Below are 26,053 nucleotides of genomic sequence, written 5' to 3' on the forward strand. Positions count from 1 at the left end.
TCACCTTTAGCTGGCCAATGATTTCAATGCATTCTTTACTAAAGATCAAACGTCTGCGTAACAGAATCACCCCAAATGAGTCATCGCCCAGCATTGGGCGATGACTTGGTCTCCTGCTCTACAGCTTTCGAGGTTTGAGAGTTTGAAGTTATTGAACAATGAAGATGTTATTGAAATTGTCATGGGAACTAACACCTGTGACTTAGACCCTTTTCCGGCTAAGATTTTAGTGTCTCTGCCCACTACTACGATTAGTCTTTTTCTTCACTCAATTGGTTTCATTCATATTTAATATCACGACGCCAATGTGTTAAAATTAAATCGTCTATTTCTGATCATGTTTTTTGGAATGTGGCGTCCGACTGGGATCAACTCTGGGTCCTGTCCTCTTCACCATTTACATCTGTCCCCTCAGCAATATTATTAGCAAGCATTTATGCCGTTATCATGTTTACGCTGATGATATGCAGTTGTACTTCGGCTTTAAACCTGATGCGATAGACGATGCAGTTGATCGTGTTGAAGCTTATTTAAATGAAGTACAAACTTCGCTATCTACAAGTATGCTTTGTTATAATCCTAGAAAGATTGAAACTCTTGTCATACACTCTAGGCATCGTTCCAACTCACCCAATCTGCAGTATCTACACGTTGGTAATACTAACGGTCACTCCATCACTGGAAGTCCGTAATTTTCGTGTGACTTTTGAAAACACGATGTCTCTAAAGCAACATGTTACTAACGTTTGTAAATCTGTCAATTATCACATCTGTAATATTAGGCAAATCGGTGATTAGGTCGGTGATTAGGTGAGGGGGGCTAACTAACAAAATAATGTGATTTGAGATGATTTGTAATTACTTGAGCATGATCTGTGGACGGTGGATTGGCGAGTATTTTTATCAGGGGGATCATATGCCAATACATAGCATACCCTGCAATTTACCCCACGGTCCGCCACTGGTTAAGTCTTGATCTTTTCTGGGATTCAGTGCATCCTAACCTGGACCAAGGAACAATTATAAGGAGATGAAAACATATGTAATGCATGGGCTCACCACTATGAGAAGCTATTCAATTGTGTTAAAAATGATATTCATAATTTTTTTTTAAATAAAATTATTGAAATTAACTGTTCTAGCATTGATGAGAGCATTTTCAATCCATATAACTTATCCGACTGTATACTTAAACTCTCAGGGGGTAAATCCCCTGAAGTTGATGGCACCTAAAACACTGTGGTAAACGTGTTGATGTTTTACTTAGCTTATGTTTTAATGTCATGTGAATTCATGGTTAAGCCCCTAAAGAAATGGTGCGAGTTGTTTTAGTACCTGTAGTTAGTCTGGTGACATTACTAGTATGGATAATTACAAACCGATAGCACTTGCATCTGTAATGTCTAAAGTTTTTGAAAACTTGTTGATTAATTACTGTAGGGATACTCATCAGTTCGCCTTCAAAAGTTAACACTGCACTGAAACGTGGAGTAATATGTGGAGTCTGGAGATCATCAGTTCGCCTTCAAAAGTAAAAACACTGCACTGAAACGTGAAGTAGACTGTGGAGTACTATAATAGAAACGTCAAGATGTTTTAATATAACGAATGGTGTGCGACAAGGTGGAGTTATGTCTATTGATAGTCTGAATACCATACTAAGTAATTATAATTATGGATGTGAGCTTAACAAAATCAAACTTAATAATTTAAGTTACGCTGATGATATGGTGCTACTTGCACCCTCGCTCGATGCCCTTCAAAAGCTCGTTAATCTTTGTGAAGAATATGCTAATAAATTTGATATTTTATATAACTCGAAAAAATCTATGTGCATGTGCTTTAGTCCCAGGAATAGAAAGTTTAACGGGAGTTATAGGACTGAATAAAAGTTGAATTGAATTGAATTATACAGGATCAGATTGCGCTATAACCAAAATACAAATGTATGTTATTTTTAATACAGGCATAGTTGTAGTATTTTCTTTTCAAACTAATTCCTATTCCTCTATTTTAACATATTTCAATTCAAATAATAACAATTCAAAGTTTATTCTATACCGGTTATATGCATGCAAATGTATTTAAACTTTAATCATTGAGATTAGGCATATAGATAGAATATGCGATCGGCAGTGAAGGTCCTGATTTGCGAGAAGAGCATGCGCACATACTCTTGGAAGCACTGCTTCCACTCCAGTGTTAAATTGGCTCACAATAGCAATTTTAAGTGTTGTAGGGTATGCTCTGACCATGTTCTGACTTCCATTGACTCACTTAATACTTTACGTGACTGGTTGATATTGAAAACTAGCCATGCGGAAATTCTAAGCAACTTAACGAGTACGATGCGATAGGCCCGAATGTAACTTATCCTAGATACCAAAGTTGGCCAAACATTAAAAAACTTTGCTTTTCCAATATACTACAGCAATCCACTCGAAAGTTTAAGGTTTATATAAAAGATTGTGCTTAGATTGCTAAGAAATGCTAAATCAAACGCAGAAGCTGTACTACTATATATTCTTTGTTTTAGCCAGGGTATGCATACCTGCATATCTTGCTTGCCTTGACAGTCCGCCACTGGACTTAACCGATGCTAACCGGAGTACATAAACACAGATCTCCTGTTGGCGGTGATGATGTATCCCCATACTTCGGTTTTGGTGCTAGGTTGGTGTTTATTGTTTTTTTTTCTGGCTTTTTTTTGTTTTGTTTTCTTGTCTACAATATTGTCGAGTGCATAGAGACCTCATCTATTTGCGCTATATAAATCCATCTATTATTAAGAGGCACCGAAATATCTTGGAGTACGCCTAGATTGAATACTATCTTTTAAACAACACATAGAAGATGTTAAGGCAAAAGTGTTATAACGGGTTATACTTAACCGTCGTCTAGCTGTTACAACACTGGGAACTTCCGCCAAGACTCTTCGGATATCTACACAAGCCCTGGTCTTCTCTGCACCGAATACTGTGCCCCGGTCTGGAGCAGATGCCTGCATGTGAAAAAGGTGGATGTTGCAATCAACAACGCACATAGAGTAATAACCGGATGCTTGAAATCACTCCATTGTTCAGCTTCCAGTCCTTGCAGGTATTTCACCGGCCAGCCTTCGACAAAAAGCGGCAACCCTGGCTCTGGCAAGGAAAGCCTGGATATATGGATGACATATCCTACACAATACTAGCACAACAAAGGTGCCTCCAAGCAGACTCAAATCCCGCCAATCCTATAGGAAGGCGGCACAGAAGATGCTCCAGTCCAACCCTGAGGATCTATCTAAAAGTGCATGGCTACCATCATGTTGGAAGCAGGCGTGGTAGTGAGCTGGGCCTTCTCACATCCACCAGTACGTCTGGGAACCAGGAGGAGGTGTTACTGGAGAAGGACTACCATGTCAACAATCTACCTTAATGAACCGCTTATGCACAGGAGTTGGTCGCTTTAAGTCAGAAATGAAGAGGTTGGGCTTGGCAGATAGTTCCACATGCGAATGCGGTGTGATAAAGTTATCAACACCTGTCCCGTCTACATACCACCTTCAGAAGCTGATCCCTTTACCGTTGGACCTGCAACGAGGGTATGGCTAAAGTTGGCCATCTGATAGTACACGTAAGAAAGAAATACGTATGTAATTTATTGTGTTCATATTATAGTGAATAGGTTCTCGATAATGCCCTCACATTAGAAACCTTTTTTTTCAAAAACATAATCTGCAATGTTAATTTATTTATTCAATACGTTATTGGCTTTCTCTAGGCCTATCATAGTAAGCCAAAAAAAATAAATAAATATAAGTTTGCTAATTGAAGTGAAGTTAGGAAGTGGGTAAACACAAAGACCACCAATGGTGGAATGAAAATCGTACCGGACCACTGCTGAAGACCATCAACGGTTTCGGTTAATAATGTGGTAAAGTTATTGGCAAGCATGTAATGGCCAATTTATTAATTTTTTTACGATAGAAATTGCTGATATGCTGACAATGCTCTAAATACATTAAATTCAAATGATATTGATATTTTTTAAAACTTTTGATTGTTTACAGCTGATATATAATAATAATAATAATAATTGTCTTTAAGTTAATTTAATCTACTACATGGTTCATTGCTCAAAATACATTATTTTGTCACCGTAAAACACTTGCACGTACACTTACTTACTTTAACACTTACAACTAATTTCTTAATTTAAAAGGAAGTAAAAATATATACGCCTACAGCCTATATGTACATTACAAACCTATAATGACATTATTCGAAGTACATTTTCTGAGTTCAAAGGTTTCTTATTATCTCTGCAATTTGTTCATTGTTTGTCTAGGTTGAAGTAAAAGAGTACTGCCCTCATAGAGCTCGGTTGTGCACAGGTATTGTGTCAGGTAACGAGAGGTACCGCGATAGCAACTGTTACAGTTAATGATGTCATAATTCACTATGTAAATAATGTTTCAGTACACGCTTGTTCGACTAATGCCAAAGATGCCTTTGATGCCATTCCAGGCTTAGCAGGCCTATGTTTCACATGGATTCCCGAATCCTTTAGTAATGATTGGTGGAGGTTTTGTGGTACATGAAGCATACATGAAACAAGCACTTGTTTGGCACCATTCGTATTTGTAAATTTGTATTATTGTTGTATAATAGATATGATCAAGAGAATTGTACTTTTAAGATGATTGCTTTTCGGTTTAGCGTCATCGGTTCAAATCCTCTGACAGCATAATGTCATATGTCTCCACTATCAAGCTTACCTCTCAGAAAAGCAAGGCTCTATAAATATGACATAAAATAATTATGAGCTCACTGTATGGAAGAATAATTGCAAGTATGTTACATAATATACTTGCAAAATATCTTAACCAGTAACACGGCTACACTGGTCTCCAAACACATACAAAAAGTGGCAATTATATTGGCCGAACGGTTAATGTAGGGGCGCCCCAATCTACAGCCATATCGACGCTGGCTCAAACGGCACGCTGGCTTTGGTTCTGGTGGTAGAACAAGTCCTCTCAGATAAGAACTATAAAACGTAGGCCCAGTGTATGCAATGGCTCGTGTTTGTGTAATATTATTAATAATAATAATAATAATAATAATAATAATAATAATAATAATAATAATAATATTATTATTAATAATAATAATAATAATAGTAATAATAATAATAATAATAATAATATTATTATTATTATTATTATTATTATTATTATTATTATTATTATTATTATTATTATTTATTTTTGCAGGCGATTTTCTCTGAAGTATGTTTTTAGACATCTGAACTTTAAAATGACCTTATTCCGGTTTTACTCAACCTAGGAACATGATTTAAACACCAAAATAAATCTTATATATTCATCTATCGAAATATATTAATAACTAATTTTTAATTTTTCGTACCACACGACTCATTTTGTCACAACAGTTGACATATTGCTAATAATTCTAACGAAATAATATACACCATCTTTGTTTCACCAACAGTTTCTTACACCACCATTGAAGTTGCTGTCGAACGACTGTCTCAAAGTAACTTACTGGGAGCTTATCATATAATAAAAAAACATTTTCAACTCTAAATCAACTTATTTCCACAAATAATCTCAGCATAGATTTTACTCATTACAGGAGAGTGGTTTTGCAAAAATTACATCACATGTTTGGTAACAAATTTATCAACAATTCTCTCACATGGGTATTAAGTCTCTAAGACACTATAGCAGATTCAACTGAACTGTTCAATACCATGCTAAGGCCTCCCAAAAAACGTAGGTCCTCTTACTTACAGCACTTAGTGTGCTGAAATTAGTGTGTCTTTTATGTCTTAAGATTTGATTTACTATTTTAAATTTTAAGAAATATATATGTTGCTAGACAAGGCTACATTTTTCATTTTGATATTTGACAAAATATATATTTAGGGAAATTGTTAAAAGGAACGCAAGAACAATAGTTCCTGGTGAAACTTTATTCGACCATTTTGGTTGTTTACACAAGCTATTCATTATTACGGAGCATTCATTTCCCTTTTTAACTCGGAATGTTGCGTGTCTATTTTGTCTTCGTTGTTAAGGTACGTTAAGGTAGATATTGCTAAGTTCTTTTACCTTAACCGGCCTATTTAACCATAACTAGATTTCACAATAAATTAATTTAGGAGATACTGTATATAACAACCGGTGTTAGTGATATAATTCCACAATCTTCTGGTATCTGCTTGATGACGTATCCAGCACAGTATATTGGTGTATTTATAGTCGTTGTATCCACTGTTTAGACCACATTATCCATTCTCTCAAATTGTTTCACTAATTAAGGTTTATATACTTGCCGTATATATCTTCAAAGTATTATTGTTTATCTCTTGGATTTTGAAATGAAATCTCTGTTAATGGAGACTAACGTACATCTCTTTTAATGTTTTTAAATAGATTAAACTGACAGCATCTTTAATTTGATTTCAGAATGCGCGTGACACACGGGGATGTATTCTTACATTATATTCGACCAGGTCAGTTTGTCGACTCGCCAGAGTGGCTGGCTAATGACGGATCCAAGAGGGCATTTCAGGTGAGTGTAGGCAGAGTATTAATACAAGGAAAACCTGGTAAATTTACGTCAGCGTAAAAAGGACGATAAAATTGTAGGTTTACGTCAAACCGATTTACATACGCAAATTCTTACCTTGTAATTAACGCTTTGTTAATAAAAACAAAATACAAAACCCTTGTAAAATGTATATTAAGCACACCACTCGATTCTTATGTGTATATACTGTATTCACTTGTAGCATTTTAAGAGGTACAAGCAAGTAGGGATCATTCTAACGGAATGTTAGTAGGGTTGTTAAGTTTCATCTAAGAAACTTATGGAGAATCAGGAAGTTCATAGATAGGTGACGTGCCATTCTGCTGTGAGGGCACTGGTTCATTCAAGACTGGACTACTGCAATTCACTGTACATTGACCTGTTAAAAAGAGATTTATACACCTTGCAGAAATTCCAAAATTCTGCTGCTAGACTCATTTTTTTCTTGTCACGTACTAATACATCTCCCCTTATTCGTGATCTTTATTGGTTGACTGAGTACAGGAAATAATTAATTTCAAACTTCTCTTTGTTTTCAAATAACTTTATGGCGTCTGCTCTTTTAATCTTTCCAGTTGTCCTAACACTATATGTATGTGCGCTTAACAAGATCTTCCAACTTCATTCAACTTGTTCGACCGATTGCTGCCCAACTTTGGAATGGTCTGCCTAATTCTCTCAGATCTTGTGATTGTAAGCCCATCTAAAAACACACATTTTTCAATAGTTTCTCTCACCTTGCTTAGATCGTATTTGTTTATTGTTTTTTTTTTCTTCTTATTTTACTGCTGCTTTATTGCATTATTTATGTTAGCACACTTTGCTCGGGGGATGTTTTTGACTTATTGTGGAGAGTTGCTTACAGCGCTTCGTAACTGAAAAGAAAAGTAACAAAATGGCACAACACACTTCTCTGTGCCAGAAATACAAACAGGTATATATTTGATGCTATATATACAAGTTTGAAAGGCAAATGGGAGAAACCCATAAAACAGAAAACGGCCATATAATGCAAAACAATTTAAAATTAAAATTAAAACGGAACAGTAGAGAAAATCCGATCAGAATGACAAAATAAACTAAGCATCCACTGGAAGGAATCCCAATATCTGCAGACGGATCCGTTTCGGTTTTCCAGGCCTCATCAGTGCAGCTAGAGTACAGACCCAAACGAAACGTTCGACCAGCTTAGGTAGGGCCCAAACTAGTCCCACGACCACTAATGATTACAGAGCCAAACCAAGGCAACATATATACACAGCCCAGGTGTGAATGCAAATAGTGGAATACAAGCTATGCGGCTTGGTTCCAGTAGATACAGAGAATATTTTGTCATTCTTAACGCGTCCTACAAAATTCTTACGAGACAGCACTAGTAGCGAGAGGTCGCAGGTTCGAGTCCTGGCAGAGGCATTTTATTACACAATTTCTTTATTCATTTATTTACAGGACTACATTCGTTGAGAGCTATGCTACACGATGTATTATTATGTCCTTTATTCGAACACTGTATGTACCTTTCTTTATATATAATTTATATTTAATGTTTTTGACTTACTGTGGAGAGTTGCTTACAGCGCTTCGTAACTGAAAAGAAAAGTAACAAAATGGCACAACACACTTCTCTGTGTCAGAAATCTAAACGGGTATATATTTGATGATATATATATATATATATATATATATATACATATATATACATATATATATACATATACATATATATATATATAAGTATATATATATAAGTATATATATATAATTATTTACAGGACTATTTACAGAACACTGTATTTACCTTTCTTTGTATATAATTTAACAGTGTTAACGGCTATCTTGATTTATATTATATGCAACTATTTGTTTCTAGCCGTACTTATTGTGTAATGGAGTGTATCTGGTGGTATTTGAATATGTTCAACCACGAAGCCTCCGTGGTCTAATGGTTATGACGCTCGCCTTGACAGCGAGAGGTCTCCACCAGAGGCATTTTATTACACAATTTGTTTATTCATTTATTTACAGGACTACATTCGTTGATGTTATGCTACACGATGTATTATTATGTCCTTTATTCTAACACTGTATTTACCTTTCTTTGATGATTTATATATATATATATATATATATATATGTATATATATACATCGTTTGCTATATACAATACATATATATATACATATATATTGTATATAGCAAACCAACTCGGTTAAAAATTTACAAAGAATATTATTAATAATAATATTAATAATAATAAAAATAATCTGATCAATTTCATCTAAATTAAACTTTAATACGGCCAATTCAATAAATAAAATGCGTTGAGTTTCTTAAATCTCATAATCTTAATTAGTTTAAACCACTTGGTCGTAATAGAGACTTCATGTTGATTTTATAAGTAAATTTCGCCCCGGGAAGGGTTAAGGGCGATTTCATGAAAGGTTGAAATTTCTGTACGAAACCAACATGAATAAATACCAATCGCTGTTACGGTTTTACAGCTTTATTTAATTTATTTTTACAGGTGACTATCACTGCTGAAGAAGATTGTCGCTACGTTCAGTGGTCAAGACGAAAGTTAGAATCATTCCTGAAGCGGGAACCCTTCATGAAAGTGGTTCTTCAGACAAGTATCGGTAGAGACGTCTCCCAGAAATTATATGCTATCAGCCAGGGCGAGAAACCAATATCAAATAAATCACCCCGAGCCGACTCAACACTAGAAGACCATGAGGATCAGGATATAAATGAAGACACAGGACTACTGAGACACAATTGGGAGCCAGCAGTGGACATTGACGATGACGACATCAGGCGCGACAGTGATCATAGCGCCGCCTCAGCGGTCAACATTCGACAAAGCATCGCATCTGGCAGAGGTGTAGAGACTGCAAATGATGGTGGCGCACATCGCACTGCATAGCTGTTCCCATTTCACAGCATGTTTCCATTGCATGATATGGTAACTGCCTCACGTGCGTAAAAAGTGCGATGCATGTATATTAGGGCCACCGGGTAGAAGAGTAGACTTGATTACACCAGCGCCCCTTCTTACGCCCACATAAACAGAAACAAAAGGAGCAATAGACAGAATGTCAAAACACATTTAAGTGAATTTACGTTTATTTAAATAATTATTATCCGGTGGCCCTCTTTATATCTAAGCCCCATTGTATATGCCTGTAAAGTATTTGTAAACTGCACATTTTTTTTATTTTTTTTATTTTTTATTTTTTTTAATGTATAATGTATATTTAAAGACCGACATACAATGTGAGTTAACATTCTCTCTCACTGCTGTCATTCTTAATATATTGTTTGTAAATTTCAAGCATCTTCGCCCTATATACTTCTCCATACATCATTATCATCCTAGAGGCAGCTACAGTTAGTAACTCAATGGCACTGCGATGACACCATGTGTTGCAGGAACAATTATTTGTCGACAACGCGCAATTGTAATACACACACGCACGTACTGCTTCACCCTTGACGTGTGGCGTACGTATAACACAATGTTTATTTGGCATTGTGTAATTCACTAATACACGTTTTTCTTTTCTTTTGATTTAGCTACCAAATCTTAACACGGTTCTAATGCTCTTAGTATTCACACGATCTGATAAGCCAGTGTGCATAACTTTTTTAACGGTTTTTGAGTGACACCTCAAAGCCGTATTCATTTTGTTAATATCATATGTAATGATACGGTAATGGTAATGATGATAAACAAAAACTATAATAATTTTTTATAGTATTATTAGGCAATAGTACGGTTATTGACTTATTGATATAGTGCTTAGACATACTGTATTGAAATGTATTCTCTAGAGAAAAAAAATAATAATGATTAAGACAATACTACGTTCTTTAGCCAACGTACGAACAGCGCCTTAATCCATAATGGGGAAAATTGGTCACGAGGGCGCCATTTGATGATTTGCCACGGAGAATCCTAGAATAGGAAATTCTGTAATTATATAAAAAAATGGAATGGTAAGGTCAATAACTTTCATTCTTGATTAAATTTGTTTTAGCAGACATCTGGTAACATAACGTATTGAATAAATATAAATCAGTCAAGTCAATGAAAATGAATTCACGTGTACCGACATATACACGTGAACAGACAAACATAGTACAATAGCAATCTAAGCAAGCATGCGCAACTGAGTAAAAATCATGCATATTGATGTGTTTTGCTATCCCAAATCTAGTACGATATGACTAAATGTGTAAAACGTTTAAAAAAAAACAGTAGGTCAGCCTTTGCAGCTATAGACAATGCCGTAGCCAGCTGGGACAGTTGGGACAGTCCTACACAATTTGTCCAATAGGTCCATGAAGAATGGTTCCACATTCTAAAAAATGAGTCCAAGCTATGAAATCTTATGCCTAAAATGAGTCCACTTTTTAGAAAAATAGGTTCATTCTTTTCATATTTAGCCTAAAATGGGTCAACTTTTAAGAAAATGGGTTCACATTAGTTAAATTGCGCATAAAGTGGGTCCACCCTGATATTGTCCCGCACTGTTTGAAAATCTTGGCTAAGGCTGCGGCATTGGCTACAATCATTTGTAAGATTATTTAGGTATCAAATAATCCATGATAGAATGCATAGATGTTATTCCCATCGTAATAAGATTTAGCATCACCACTAAACGGAGTGCCACCATTGTTATTATTACTATCATAACGGTTATCTTAAAGAACATTGGCAGAAGTTGATTCTGTTGAGACAAACATTTCACAGTTTTAATGGTGAAACACTAATCGCGATATAATGATCGCGACATAAAGGTCTGTTGAGCCCTTGGTGACATTTCATCTGGACGATCGATTTTAATGCCCTTTAATCTTGGACTAATAAATGCATGGATCTACAATATACTTCATGATAAATATTGCCACGAGTCAACAATGAATATATTACGCAGACGTAAAATCCATTAATCGAACTTATAAAGTGTTGTGAGATCGGTAATCGTGCCAATGTAAGAGAACGATTATATACAACTATGATTTAGCTAGCTGATAATAAGGGATTATGGGTTATGAAACGCGACATGAATACTATCTAGGTCATGGTTAAACCCCTGTGTTATAATTAGTGTAATTCATTTTAATGATCTAGCCTCTGCATTGCGGTGTCACAGAACAGTTTGGATTCCAGTGGATTCAGCCCTCTCCCTATTAGCTGAAAGCATAATAAATTTGGCCCTGGCCCAAAAAAAAAAAATACCTCTATCTCCTCCGGCAACTATTATAATTTCTACTTCTTGAGACCAAATCAGGGGATTTCGGTTATTATTTCAGAAATTGTTAGCCCTGAATTCACTATGAACGTTACGTGTAGAGGGGAGGCCAAGTTCATTTCGAGTGGGACGCGGGATGGGTGATGTCGGACACTGTGAAACTGGTAGAGCATATGGGGCAATAAGTAAAATACAGTAACTTAAATATTATCTTGTATTATTAGCCTTACACAGAGCTAAGTTCAAACTGCCATCGTTATCGTGTGAGTATGCCTGACGCAAGTGGTGGGGGTCGTCATTTCCATCGCGTTATTTCGCAACGTGGTTGGCATAATATTCTTGTGATATTTCGTTTCGAAACATCTCCAAATAATCGATAGTTTTTCTAATGACCAATACACTACATACCTTGGAAAAGAAGAAAAGGCAAAACATCATTAGTGATCCGTACTTTAAAACCAAATGAATTACTCACGACTCGGGTAAAACAACTCTGTTTCTGAGATTGAAACTTACGGTTGAATGTTGTCTATCATACAATAAATGTAATATCTGGCTTTGTGATAAGTCTAATAACGGAGAGCCTAAGGCTTATTGAAGCGACAATTCCATCAATACATTGCATTAGGATAATGCAAATTAGTAAGCTGTTTAATGCTGCCAATCTATACATCTGGGCCTCATGTTAATCGAGCGTTCAGTCCATCACACCCCACCCAAATTTTACTGCCTCCTTTGTGCAGATGAGCAATTTTTAAACGCTATATTATTGAACACAACAGGGCCACAGGGTTCAGCACACTAGTTTTAACCAAATTTATTCTTCCATGTTTTAACAAAATACGCTGCATGTGAGTCCTGATGATAATATTAATAATAGTAGGCCTAATTGTTTAAATATTATTAGAAATAATAATGTTTATCATAATATCACTAGGCCCGTAAACTTTGCAAAAGAAAGATTTTATTAAATTTGGTAAATACTGGAAAGAAAAACAAAACTTGGTTAAATGAATACTAATCTAATATAAAATGCTTCAATCTATTTAAAGGGATTGGTAATCCCCGCACACAAGCAATGGACAGGGAAATTAATCAGTTTTCTTTCGACCGAGCTTGTCAATGCCGAATATTTCTAATATGACTTAGGTGTTTTTTTTTTGTTTTTTTTTCGTAAAAATAATAATTTTGATGATGTTTTGCGTCAGAAGTTAATGATTATTGAAGATTAAAATGCGCCGTTACAAAATATATTTAAAAAACGTATGATCAAAGCTTGCTATTTTCGTATTAGGAGAATGTGGGTGATGGACCGCAAAAAGAACAAAACAAAACAAAACAAAACAAAAACAAAACAGACATGTTCCCCTGAGTCAATTATTTACACTCCAGTAGCTAAAGTCACACATTGCCCCTCAATGCTACGGCTACTGCAGCTCACCTTCCCGTCGTGCCACAGTAACTGGCTATCCATACACATGTGAACGATAGGAATTGCTTGTTTCCTCGGTTTAATCGTAGGGCGCCGGCTCGGCTTGTGGTCCAGTATTTAGCACTCATAAGTAAAAAGGCCTAATTATAGATGTGAAAATGTATGCTAAAAACCTATAAAAAAAATAAGCCTTATCTCACTGCACTGTTATATTGTTTGTATGTATTTCCATCTGACCACCATTTTATTTCATTAATTTTATGCACTGTAATTTTTATGTGTAGTCAAATCAATCAAGCTACGCAATATTATACTAGTGTATCATTGTAATACAATTCATTCATGTGCTTGGGCTAGGACTACATATAAGTAAATGCGCAAGGAGAACAAGAATATTACACTTGTTAGGCCTAATGAAATGTGTTGGCCTATTATTATTTGTTACTGCACATTCAGATCTATACATTTAACGTACATAAGTAGATCTATGAGTCTATGTATTTGGTAATGTATGGATTTTTATGTTGCCTTTATATCATTAAGCAAATGGTGCCAAATTTGATTCAATGGTGGGCTATCATCGTATAGTATGTCGACACCGTTTGCAACCCTCGGCCCTTTCATGCCATTTTACTATAGTTCCCCTATGCTTATCCTGCGCCTCTAATGATGTTATATATAAATATACGGCATTTTTTTTTATTAAACCCACAACTTTATATATATATATATATATATATAAAAACATATATTGCCTTGGTTTGGCTCTGTAATCGGGTGTGTGTGTGTGTGTGTAAGTGTATGTAGACCTACACTTTATCGTCTCAATTTTCATTATGGTAATTCTCTATTTCGTTACCGTACCATTGCAATTTTTTCTCCTTTACCTCACCAAAACATCGTATACGACGTAGTTTTTTCTGAATGCTTATTTCTTTTGTTAAATTTCAGGTGATAATGTGAGCAAAAATCATGTGTTGTCTTCGTGTGAAAGCTTTTCTGAACATATAACATCGGTTTAATGCGTAGACGTATGTATATTCATCGCTACTTTCAGGAGATCGTAAATGTCGTTTGAGTGTAAAACATATTTCTCAAGCTCGAATGAGAACAACTACGTCGTGAACTGGTAAAAATGTAGGCCTAGATGTTGGAATTCATCAGGATGCAACCCTAACAATCATAGCTGCACACTATTGAGATGAAGGACCGGGTTGGCATGGGCTTGAACTTGCACCAATGTTTCACATGATATGTTTTGTAGACTGAGGAATTCGGTTGTGGTCACAGGAGGGACGAAATAATGGCGTCATCGGACTAGACAGCGCTGCTGTGATGGTGCCAACTGTAGGCTAAATTTCCATCCGGGTTTTTTTTTTTTTTTTTTTTTTTTTTTTTTTTTTTTTTTTTTTTTTTTGCTCTTTCTATTTGAGGGTTGACATTTCTACACCTCTGTACGCTAAAGTAGGCCTATTCACGTATTATAGGCCTATGCCATTTCTCTGTATAGTAAAAAGTATTTATAGGGAAATTTTACTATAGCCATACAGTCTTGTTCAAACATGAACATTTTTTTTATCTTCTCTGATATTACATAAATCACAAACAAATGCATATCCCCGCCTCTTGTATATTGTTGCTAATTTCCCACAAAACGACATCGTAACGTACGTAAGCACGTGCGTTTGAGGGATGGAACAGCACGGCATGATTGTGAGACAAGCACGTGATTCTTGCCCTGTTCTGATTGTTCAGTTGTTAAATTTGATTCGTTTTCCAGAAAGGTACATTTGAGAGACTAACTTAATTTCTGTACCAGGAATTAACACGTTTCCAATATCCTAGCACGTTATTCATATATTTAGCTAAAGGAATTTCACTCCTATGCAATATTTTCTTGTAAAAATTGAATGTATGTAGTCTTAAGTGTAGCCGGCCGAGTTTGATCAGTCATTATTTAAATTCATAATAAAATCTGTTTTGATATTATACGGATGCAATATGAAATTTGAAAAAAAAGAAAATCGTACATATTAATTATTAGCATGATGAAATTGTATATCAATAAATTTAGAATTAAGAATATGAAGTATATAAAGCAATAAATACACTATCGAATCCCGCAAATCTATTCACTTACAGTATAAGCTCCAGTTTTAACAGTATTATTGTCTGTATTCTTCTGATAGTACGGTATTCATTGTGAATGCATTTGAAACATCTTTATGTTATGTTAGATTAGTTTAAACATATTATGTTTGAAATGCTGTGATTGTGTTATTTTTTGGAAATTCCAATTACTGGCAAAACTGCATCGTACTGAATATAATCATTATTATTACTATATTAATAATGATATAAAGACAAGGTTCAGTGTTAATTGACAGTTCACTGTTTAGTTCTTCTGTATATCCCTTGATACATCTAGTTTTCTGTAGGTTTGGATTTTAAATAGGCCTAGTTACTTTATATTATGGTTTGATTCTGATGTATTTCTAATTGCGAGAAGCAATATTAATAGATTGAGGTTGTGCAATGTGACACATGATTCAGTTACTTTAATGGATAAAGAGGTTGTTCCCCGCGACAGCTACATACATTTTCTGATCTCAGTGATAATTACAGTATGTTTCCACTTTGAGAAAAGCGTCTCACCTTCCGACACAGGAAAACGCAATATCCGTTCTACTAACGTTCTGTCACATGTACCTAATAGTATTATTTTTAATTATTAATTTACTTTAATACACAATATAAATATGATAGTAAATTAATAATGTACTTTAATACAAATTTTAAAGTAAATTATTAATATACTTTCGTATTTATATTGTGTATTACAGAAATGGTTCTTAACTGTCTTGTTTCTTTTCTTGTAGCTTTAGGTTCATGGTAATATTTGGTTCCTTCCTGTAGCGCCTTAAGCACTACTGCAGTGGATTTGTGCGCTTTATAAATTTTATTATTATTATTATTATTATTATTATTATTATTATTATTGTTTTGAAGTTAAATTTTGAGCATAATTAATAATTATATAAGCTTTAATACATTTAATAAACGTCATTTCTAAGCCCCTTTCATCAGATCCTAAGGCTCTTTTATGATGAAAAACTATTTGAATACATGCAAAAATAATTCAATAATTCTTCTATCTATCAACCAGAAACCATTGAATACATTTATAATCAATGTAATTAATATGTACTTTAATATAAATTACATGGTTTCTAATATTATTAGATGTCAATAAAGTAAACAAGCAAAGATTTCCGCATTACTTACTTATTTGATTCGTACGGACTGAAACATAAGATTTCAAACAATGCGAAGAGTAATAGCTAGTTTAAATTACAAACATTAGACCAAATAAAATAAATCGTTTGTTTGCCCTTCTTTAAAAAAATGATAACTAAGGGCGGGTGGAGAAAGGGTTTTTTTTTTTGTTTTTTTTTTAAATACTCATCAGATGGAATAAAAATATCCACATAGGCCTAGAATGGCAATATCTTACATCAAACAACAACTTTAAACTAATTTGTAGGGCATCTAGCGAAAAATATAAATTCACTCACATTTTTTTTATTTGTAAAGAAAAAAGCTAAAAAAAAAACTTTTTTAAGTTTTTATTTTTTTTTGTTTTTCCGCCCCTAATGTTTTTCAGTGAGTTAGGGGCGGGTGGAGGAGGGCAAACAAACAATTTGGGTTTTTTTGGCCATATTTGTAACTGCGCTCAAGTTTCATTTTGTTCCTTTGGAAAGTTCATTCCTCCGTTTGTCATTCATTCATTCATCCATTTCATTTCATTTCATTTAGCCAATATTACCATCATACAATCCACTGTATGCCTAAATTTTTCAATTCAATCAATATTCTGTGCTTGAGCGTCTACGGCATGTCACACATCATTCTGGAAAACATGTTTTGATAGTAGCCTATGCAGTGGCGTAAAGTACGCCTCCTATGCACTCTCGTGCGGCGGTCCGCAGGGCCCCCGGCCACTAGGGCCCCTAACGACATGGTCCTCGATCTAGCACCCTGACCGAAAAGGGCTTTGTTACAGCATAATGTATCTCTGACGTGGACTGTATATCATAATTGCATCCCGTGGCGAATTGAGGAGGGGCCTCTAAATTTTTAAATTTTAAGTCCGAGACTGCTATTTCCGGGCATTTAGAGGTGCTGTAATTATAAATTTTCTTACCTCAGCTGAGGTGATGTTGATTTTTTATCAGTGAAAGTCTCTCCCTTATCCCTATTTAACATTCCTGGATTCGCCAATCATATACCATTTATTTTGTCGTTAAATACATTTAGAATGCAATGAAAAAACAAATTGGTCTTTATTATTGGTCTTATTGGTCTTGGTAAAGACCAAGCGCCGCGGCGCTTGGTCTTTACCAGCTTTGGTTTTTACTAAGAAAGATTATAACATTGTAAAGATGAAAGATAAACAATTTTGGGGGGCTGCAGAAAGGTGGTATTTAATTGGAGGTGTTTTTTTTTTTTTTGGAGGGAGACAGACCTGACCCGGGATTTATCAATCTCAGCTTAGCAAATGTCTTAAGTCAAAAAAGTTTAGAAGTCCGTAAGCAGATATCTGAAGCTGATTTATCAAACCATCTTAGCAAAATCTTAGCTTAAAAACGTCTTAGATGGTTCATGCGTACAATCAACTTTTTAATTTTAAGCAATTCTTAAGTTAAGGCAATATGATAAATTTGACTTATGCAAAAAATGGACTTAAGATTAAGCTGATTTCTAGCTTGATAAATCCGGCCCCTGTAGTTCTTATCAACAGATTGTGACTGCTAATACAAAGTTACTTCGACAGCGAGTCTACCATAACGAAAGAAAACTTCATTCACGCCTAGTACAGTAATATAATATTGAAAATATTACTAATATGGGGGGAAAAAACGATGACTTTTTGCCGGGCAGCGATTTTTTTTCCCTGAACGTTTGAGACAGAAACAATTGGTGGCGCTATAGCTTCAGCAAAATAGCAGAACCATTGATAGAAAGAGTTGTTAATAAACCTATTAAACAACTGGAGTTCAAGGAGACAAGGAGACTAAACAATGTGTATCATCCAATATGGCTGACGTAGGAAAGCGCCACCTTCAGGCTTAATACACATTATTATAACCATAAATAAGCCCTCTGACTAACTATTAATTTGGATTAATCATTATCATAATAATTATAAATTATAAAACTATCGTAACCAAAAAAAGTCCAATGAAGTATATGGTTTAAATATAAAGTACTGAGGTATGAAAATTGAAATCATCTACGTTACAACCATACACCGCAACGCCCGAGTATCAACATACGGGTAACTTGTTGTACTCAATTACATGTGTAAATTGAGGGCCTCATTGAAACGCTGATGATGTATTGTCCCATGCTAAATACCAAAACAATCATAAAAATATTTTTTTTAAAATAACTTGCCCATTTTAAAGCAACATAAAAGTTATCAACTTTAACATAGAAATTAGTATATTTAAAAAAATTATATCCATCAGTTTACAACGAAAAGTGATAGAAACACTTCCAGTCACTGGAAGTGTTTTATTACTTTTATTATGTTTTTCTGGTTTAAAAATCAGGGTACACATTTTTTAAATTCAATAATTTCTATGCACAAGTTAATAATTTGTATGTTATTGCAGAATGAGCAAGTTAATTTCAAAATAAATTTTTATTATTTTTTGACATTAACTCTTAACTCTTAACACTCTCTTGTCCTCTCATTGGACATTGAGGCTTCAAGAATCATCTTCTTCCACTTTTTTTGTCTTTCGCCACAACTTCTGCATTCTTCCAGCTACTGAAACCAAGTTCTTTTCTTTCTGCTTCAACGGTGCGCCTCCACGTTGTTTTTGGTCTACCTCGACTCCTTTTTCCCTCAGGTGCCTATTCCAATGCAATATATGAGTTGTCTTTATGCCCTTTCCTTAATACGTGCCCTATCCATCTCCATCGTCTTTTTAAAATCTCTATTCTAATTGGAACAGTGTGTGTGTTATTGTGTAGATGTTCATTTGTTATTTTCATTGGCCAATGAGTTCTCATTATCTTTCTTAGGCAGTTTCTGTGAAAAACATCAAGTTTATTCTTGTCGATTTCATTCAATTTCCAGGTTTCGGAGCCATACAAAAGAACAGAAATAAAATTTGAGTTCAGGAGTCTGAGCTTGCTTTTTCTGCTGAAAGTTCCTGACTTCCATATCTTACTTAGCTGTCTGAAAGCATTTTGTACTAAAGCAATTCTGCGTCTAATATCCTCATCAGTTCCACCTTTTTTTGACAGAACAGATCCAAGATAAGTGAAAGATTCAATATCTTCAACTTCTTCTCCATCAATGAGGATTGGTTCTATACACTTATTGTCGATTCTTGAAACTTTGGTCTTCTGTACAAACATTAACACGTAACCCAGCATACTGACCATTAGTATTCAACTCATCTGTCTTGTCCTGTAGGTGTTGTTTACTGCTGGCCATAAAGGCACCATCGTCAGCATATTTGAGATCTTCTAAGGTAGTGTTGAAGTTCCATCTTAAGCCACGTCTCTTGTTGTATTTAACAGTGGCTCTCGTGATCCAGTCCATCACAATAAGGAACAGGAACCCGGACAAAACACACCCTGGACGTACGCCAGTGAGAACGCTGAACCAATTACGCAGTTCTCCATTGCAAATCACAGAGCTTTGGCTACCGTCGTACCAGTTGCTGATGATGTTGATGAGCTTCTTTGGAATAGTGTACTTTTCGAGTATTTTCCACAACGCTTCCCTTGTGATGCTATCAAATGCTTTCCTATAATCAATAAAATTGATATATAATGAAGCATTCCATTCGAGGTTCTGTTCAATGATGTTCCTGAGGATAAAAATCTGCTCGGTTGTTCGACGACCACGTCTGTAACCAGCTTGTTCTCCTCTCAGGACATCGTCGATTTCAACTCTTATTCTATCAATAATGACTCGCCCAAAGATCTTACTTGTAGTTACCATTAGAGAAATACCTCGATAGTTACCGCATACAGTCAAATCACCTTTTTTGGGTAGCGCTACAAGTAGGCTTTTCTTCCAGTCATTGGGTACTTTCTCTGTGTTAAGAACATAATTAAATAAATTTACTAATGCGAGTTCAGAAACATGTTTGCAAGATTTCCACATCTCAGAACTGATACCATCAACACCTGCTGTTTTTCCATTTTTCATCTTTCCTATGGCATCTCTTACTTCCTGGATGGTGATTTCTCCAGTATTAATATTAACATTCCTAAAAGCTGCAGTTGGAATTTCAGGAAGCTCTGAGCTATGATTGATATTAGCATGCTGGTTCAGAGTTTGTTGGAAGTGCTCTTTCCATCGTTCCCTGATCTGTTCGTCTGATGTTAATAACTGTCCCTTTGAATTCTTGATTCCTGCACTTCTACTTTTGCTCCTGTAACTCAGGCCTTTTGTGGTCTTATAGACTCGGTCCATGTCGCCATTAGCATCTGCTTTTTCTGCTTCACTTGCAACACTTTCTACCATGTATCTTTTGTCTGATCTTACTCTTTTGTTTGTATGTTTTTTGCTTAATCTTCTTTATTCTTTCTGATTTTGCTTCTTCAATTTTTAAGTTCTTTTCTTTCTTCAATGACTTTCCAAGACTCCGATCTGATATCCATGCCTTACTAGAACCTTTCCTTACTCCAAGAACCTGCTTTCCTGCCTGGTTATAAGCCAGTTGTAAATACCTCCACTTAGTCTCAATATCTGTGATCTCCTGCTCAGATTGCTTCTCAATAGCTTTCACTACTTATTTCTCGTACTCTTGTCTTATACCGGGATCCTTGTTGGATTCGTACACAAAACCGTCCTGACCTTCTTTACCTTTCAACTTGATTCTGACTCTTCCGACAACTAAGTTATGGTCGCTGTGCGCATCAGCACCTCTCCTTGATCTGACATCTAGTAATGATGTTCTATGTTTTCTGGAAATTGCTATATGATCAATCTGGTTAAATGTATGTCCATTTGGATGTCTCCAGGTGTACTTGTGGATATTTTTATGTTTGAACATAGTTCCGCCAACAACAAAATTATTAACTGAGCAACATTCCACGAATCTTCTACCACATGAATTAATCTCTCCTAAACCTTCTTTTCCTATAACAGCTTCATGCCCGTTGTTGTCACCTCCAATTTTGGCATTGGCGTCACCCATTATTATTTTCATATTATGTTTTGGTACCTCGTTGATGAATCTCTGTAGTTGGTCATAGAAATCATCTTTGATCTCTGTATCCGCGTCTTCAGTGGGTGCATAAATCTGGATGACTGTCAGCTTCATAAATTGTGTGCTGATTCTTGCCATTAAGATCCTGTCATTTACTGGTTTCCAATCTAACAGACTAGATTTTAATTCCTTTGAGATCGCGATTGCAACCCCGTATTGATGTTTGTTTTCGCTTCCCATTGACATTAGCAAGGGACAATACATCTTTAAGAGAATTCTGATTGGCTGAATCTACAGCAGCATCTTGGATGGTACACACACACACAGTTCTGCGTATTTCGAATATCGAATACATTACAGTTAGCACTCTAGTATTCTTATTATATCTCTATGGAGTTGCTACACTGAGAATTTAGAAGCAATTCCGTGTCCAACGCGATGCGCGTTCCTGTGTATAATATCAATATAATATCGTATTACAATTAGCAGCCTCCTGTAGTTAAATTTAATTTAAAGCCCCATTCTCAGCAAAATTTCAGTTGTTAAGAAAAATCTAATTTTTGTATAATGTTATAAAGATTTATAAATATATACGGAATTGCTAGTTTAACTAAATTTTGACATTCCTTAGCATGAAAAAAAAATGTAAAATAAGACTGAAATTTGATTTTTTTGTGTTCCACACAAAAAATAAATGCGGATGAATTTTTCATGTGTGATTTTGCGATAGGTCGTGCGAAGAAACATAATAGGCGCCGGAAACATTAGCCTATTCAAATCTGCTAGGCTAGGCCTAGCCTTAACCTCGATTTAAGTTCTGTTATCACACATAAAAACGGCCGACATGATCTTTTCCGTTGCTAGTATTGACACTTGTGAAATATAATATTTCATAGGAATTATTTCAAATTTGTTAAAAAACTGATTCTGACCGAGATTTTGACACTTAAACAAAATATCTCAGGCCTACTCGAACGACTGCATTGTGTGAGATGCGAAGTACAAAAACTAATCCCATTAGAGAGGGCGCACCTTATTGAATGTATAAAGTATACATAAAAGCGAGAGTATTCCAGCGGATGCGGATTCCGAATTTGCCTAGTAACGAAGAATTCGTCGAGAAAATGGTAATATTCTATGAGAAATAGTCTGTATATTTCTTTTCTTTTTTTCTTAATTCTTTTGTGTGGAACTAAAATTTATGCCAATATTTTTCCATATTTTTTTATGATTGCACTACTTCATATCCAATTTCATATTATATATAGGGCCTACTCTAATAATAATAATAATAATAATAATAATAATAATAATAATAATAATAATAATTGGATTTTTTATAGCGCATTATGCGAAAAGCCTCTATGCGCTTGGTAATTGAGCTCTTGAGTTGGACATTTTTAAACAGTTTTAATCCTTGTCGGTAGACAAGGATTGTACTCGATTGTATTCTTCAATTAGACAATCCAGCCATATAGACCCTCAAGTGGCTCCTTTTATTTTGGCTAAATAAATGATGTATGACGATCAGCAAAAATTAATTATATCTATCAGATAAGCCTATTCATATAGACCTCTAAATATCAAAATGTAATTAAGATTAGGACTACTTTTATATTATTTTCGATTACATCTATAATGTTCATATTATTTAATTTGTGTAGGAGCAAATGATAATTAAACAACAAGATATCCTAGTATTTTTCCTAGAATTCTGCAAAGAGAAAAAAGTGATTTTCAAAATCAAATAAAAAAGGGCCTATATTGTTATCGACATTGTCGTTTTACCAACTTAAATGACTAGAGACAAATAATGTGCGAGCCATATCTTTAATTTTTGTGTCTACTGCCCCCAACGGGGGCGTAGACACGATGTCATGATCATGGTCATGATGTAGCAATTGAAGATGGCGGAAAAGTGCAATTCCGGTTTAGGCATGATGGGTACTACTACCACGAGGTAGCGGGCGCTCTATGAAAATAGAATAGCGTTCGGAACTCGAACCATATTGCATTCGAAACTCGAACACGCGTTATAGAGACGCAGCACGAGTTACTCATTTTTAAAGCGTTTTTTGTGTAATATAGTAGTAGGCCTATACAGAATATTGTTATGAAAGAAAATTTTCATGAAAAATCCAGATACTACAATAATACACACATCTGCATGACAAGATGGCGAAGCAATGCAGAGTTGTGTATGTGTACCATCCAATATGGCCGCCGTAGGAAAGCGTCACCTTCAGGCTTAGTATACATAATATTACCATAAATAAGCCCTCTGACTGACTATTATTTCATTAATAAGCAATGCTGATTTTTGCTCCTGCAGTAGGCGTTTAACTACACATCAGAGAGTACAGTACGGATACGATGAATAACTATTGTTGTAATCTGTATTTTGTTAGAAAAAACTTGTTTGTAATGCTATTTTTATTGACTTTCGTCAAAGAAATAAACATTTCAGCTTTCGAGAGAGAATTCAGTCACTGACGTCCTCTTTAGTCGGTGCATGCAGACAGGTAAAATCGTGCGATTATTTCATAACTAGGCCTAGGCTAGGCTACGGCCTAAAAGTAGTAAGAGGAAGCCTGGCGGCCTCCTGCCTGGCTGTAGTCCTATATCTAAATTTGTTCCTTGAGTCTTTAAAATAGGTCTAGAATATTCCTATTAAACGTTCAGTTCGTTGTGTTTATGAGGGTCCATTGATTCAATGAATTCCCTAATTGTTCATATTTAATAATTATTGAATTTGAAGTAACTTTCTTCGGGTTCTAATTAAGCTTGTTTTACGAAAGTAATTTTCAATTACAATTCAATTTTTATCGCGGTACGCGATGTGTTCTCGGTGACGAGACAATAAGGATTTTTTTTTTTTGCACACGAAAAAATCAAGCCAAGCGTCCACTAATAGAAAAATTAGTGGACGCTGGGGAATAGGCAAATAACATTGGGAGTTAAAGTGATGACGTCACGATTGATTTATAATGATAATTAGTTTTGATTATAATAAATTATTGAACTATCGTAGCAAAAAAGAGGCAAGTAGAGCATCTTATTCAAAAATTAAAAAAAAAAATTTTAATCATGTATATTACACCCATACACCGCAACGCTCGAGTTTCAAACATACGGGTAACTAGCTGTACTGAACTTTCTGTGTAAATTGAGGGCGCCATTGAAAATGATAGTGCTTAGGCGAAATTTGATTGGCTGAATGTATGGCAGCCATCTTGGATGGTACACACACATAGCTTTGCGTATTTCGAAGATCGAACAAATTGCAGTTAGCGCTCTAGTATCCTTATATATCTCTATGGTCTTGGATCAACTTTTGTGATTTCGCAGGCGAAGCCTCGGCGCGTATGGAACGCCTCCTCTGCCTTCAGTTCACAATCATCATGCAGTCATTTTACCAATCACCATGCAGTCATTACCAATCATCATGCAGTCATTACCAATCACCATGCAGTCATTACCAATCACCATGCAGTCATTACCAATCACCATGCAGTACTTACCAATCGTCATGCAGTCATTACCAATCATCATGCAGTCATTACCAATCATCATGCAGTCATTACCAATCACTATGCAGTACTTACCAATCATCATGCAGTCATTACCAATCATCATGCAGTCATTACCAATCACTATGCAGTACTTACCAATCATCATGCAGTCATTACCAAACATCATGCAGTCATCAACACAGTGGCTACATAACAAATGAATGCTATGACTGCCTATGACTTCTACTGTATTATTATTATTATTATTATTATTATTATTAATTTTGTTATAATTACTACTACTACTATTATTATTGTTAGAATGTAGGCCTATTATTTGTTCGATCCTTTGGAAATATTTGCACAAAGAAACTGATGTCCGCTCTCCGCTTTACTTTTTATAATTATTTCAGAAGTATTAGCGAATAAAATCAGGCAGGATTCTTTAATTAACGGTATTCAAATACCATGTGAACATAATAACACAGTGGATATTAAAATATCCCAATATGCTGATGATACGACACTGTTTGTGTCAAACAAGAGGTCATTAGATAGAGTACTTAAATTATTAAATGATTTTGGTAAAATGGCCGGTCCCAAGGTAAATTATCAAAAAACAATAGGCATTTCTTTTGGAAATATAAACAATAAAGCTTTTAAGTGGACTACTGATCCTGTTAAAACACTAGGAATATATTTTAGCAAAAACATGAATTCATGCTACGATCAAATATGGAAAGAAAAAATTGAAAAATTAAAAAAAACTTTAAACAATTGGAATCGTAGAAACCTCACTCTCTTCGGCAAAACAACCATCATGAAAACACTGGGGTTATCTAGCTTAACCTTTTTAGCTGCTTCCATTCCCACTAGTGAGGAGGTTATAAAAACTGTAAACTCTTTAATTTTTTCCTTTTTATGGAACGGTAAGAAAGACAAGGTAGCTAGAAACATGGTAATTCGGAAACCGATTGAGGGCGGGTTAAATATGTGTGATTTTGAAAGTCAC

The 26,053-nt window shown here is 35.1% G+C and overlaps 2 protein-coding genes across 4 annotated transcripts in view; both read left to right on the top strand.

Annotated features, from left to right (window-relative positions):
* Positions 1-16,576, top strand: part of LOC117121775 (blood vessel epicardial substance-like) — a 36,809-nt gene extending 20,233 nt beyond the window's left edge. The window contains exons 2-4 of one of the 3 annotated variants that reach the window (XR_004447624.1): positions 6,479-6,584; positions 9,127-9,577; positions 14,241-16,576. Coding sequence is in view for 2 of the 3 variants with exons in the window: in XM_033267081.1 (XP_033122972.1) it covers positions 6,479-6,584; positions 9,127-9,481; positions 14,241-14,311 (532 nt within the window). In the remaining variant the exon portion in view is untranslated. The remainder of the gene's footprint in view (positions 1-6,478; positions 6,585-9,126; positions 9,578-14,240) is intronic. The other 2 variants (XM_033267082.1, XM_033267081.1) reach the window with 2 other exon arrangements.
* A 9,054-nt stretch (positions 16,577-25,630) lies between these two features.
* LOC117121764 overlaps positions 25,631-26,053 on the top strand; it is a 3,578-nt gene continuing 3,155 nt past the window's right edge. The window contains exon 1 of the mRNA XM_033267073.1: positions 25,631-25,645. Within this exon, the coding sequence (XP_033122964.1) occupies positions 25,631-25,645 (15 nt within the window). The remainder of the gene's footprint in view (positions 25,646-26,053) is intronic.

Source organism: Anneissia japonica, unplaced genomic scaffold (assembly GCF_011630105.1).
Source record: "Anneissia japonica isolate Jap-2015-1 unplaced genomic scaffold, ASM1163010v1 scaffold3436_len560460_cov161, whole genome shotgun sequence".
Taxonomy (NCBI): domain Eukaryota; kingdom Metazoa; phylum Echinodermata; class Crinoidea; order Comatulida; family Comatulidae; genus Anneissia; species Anneissia japonica.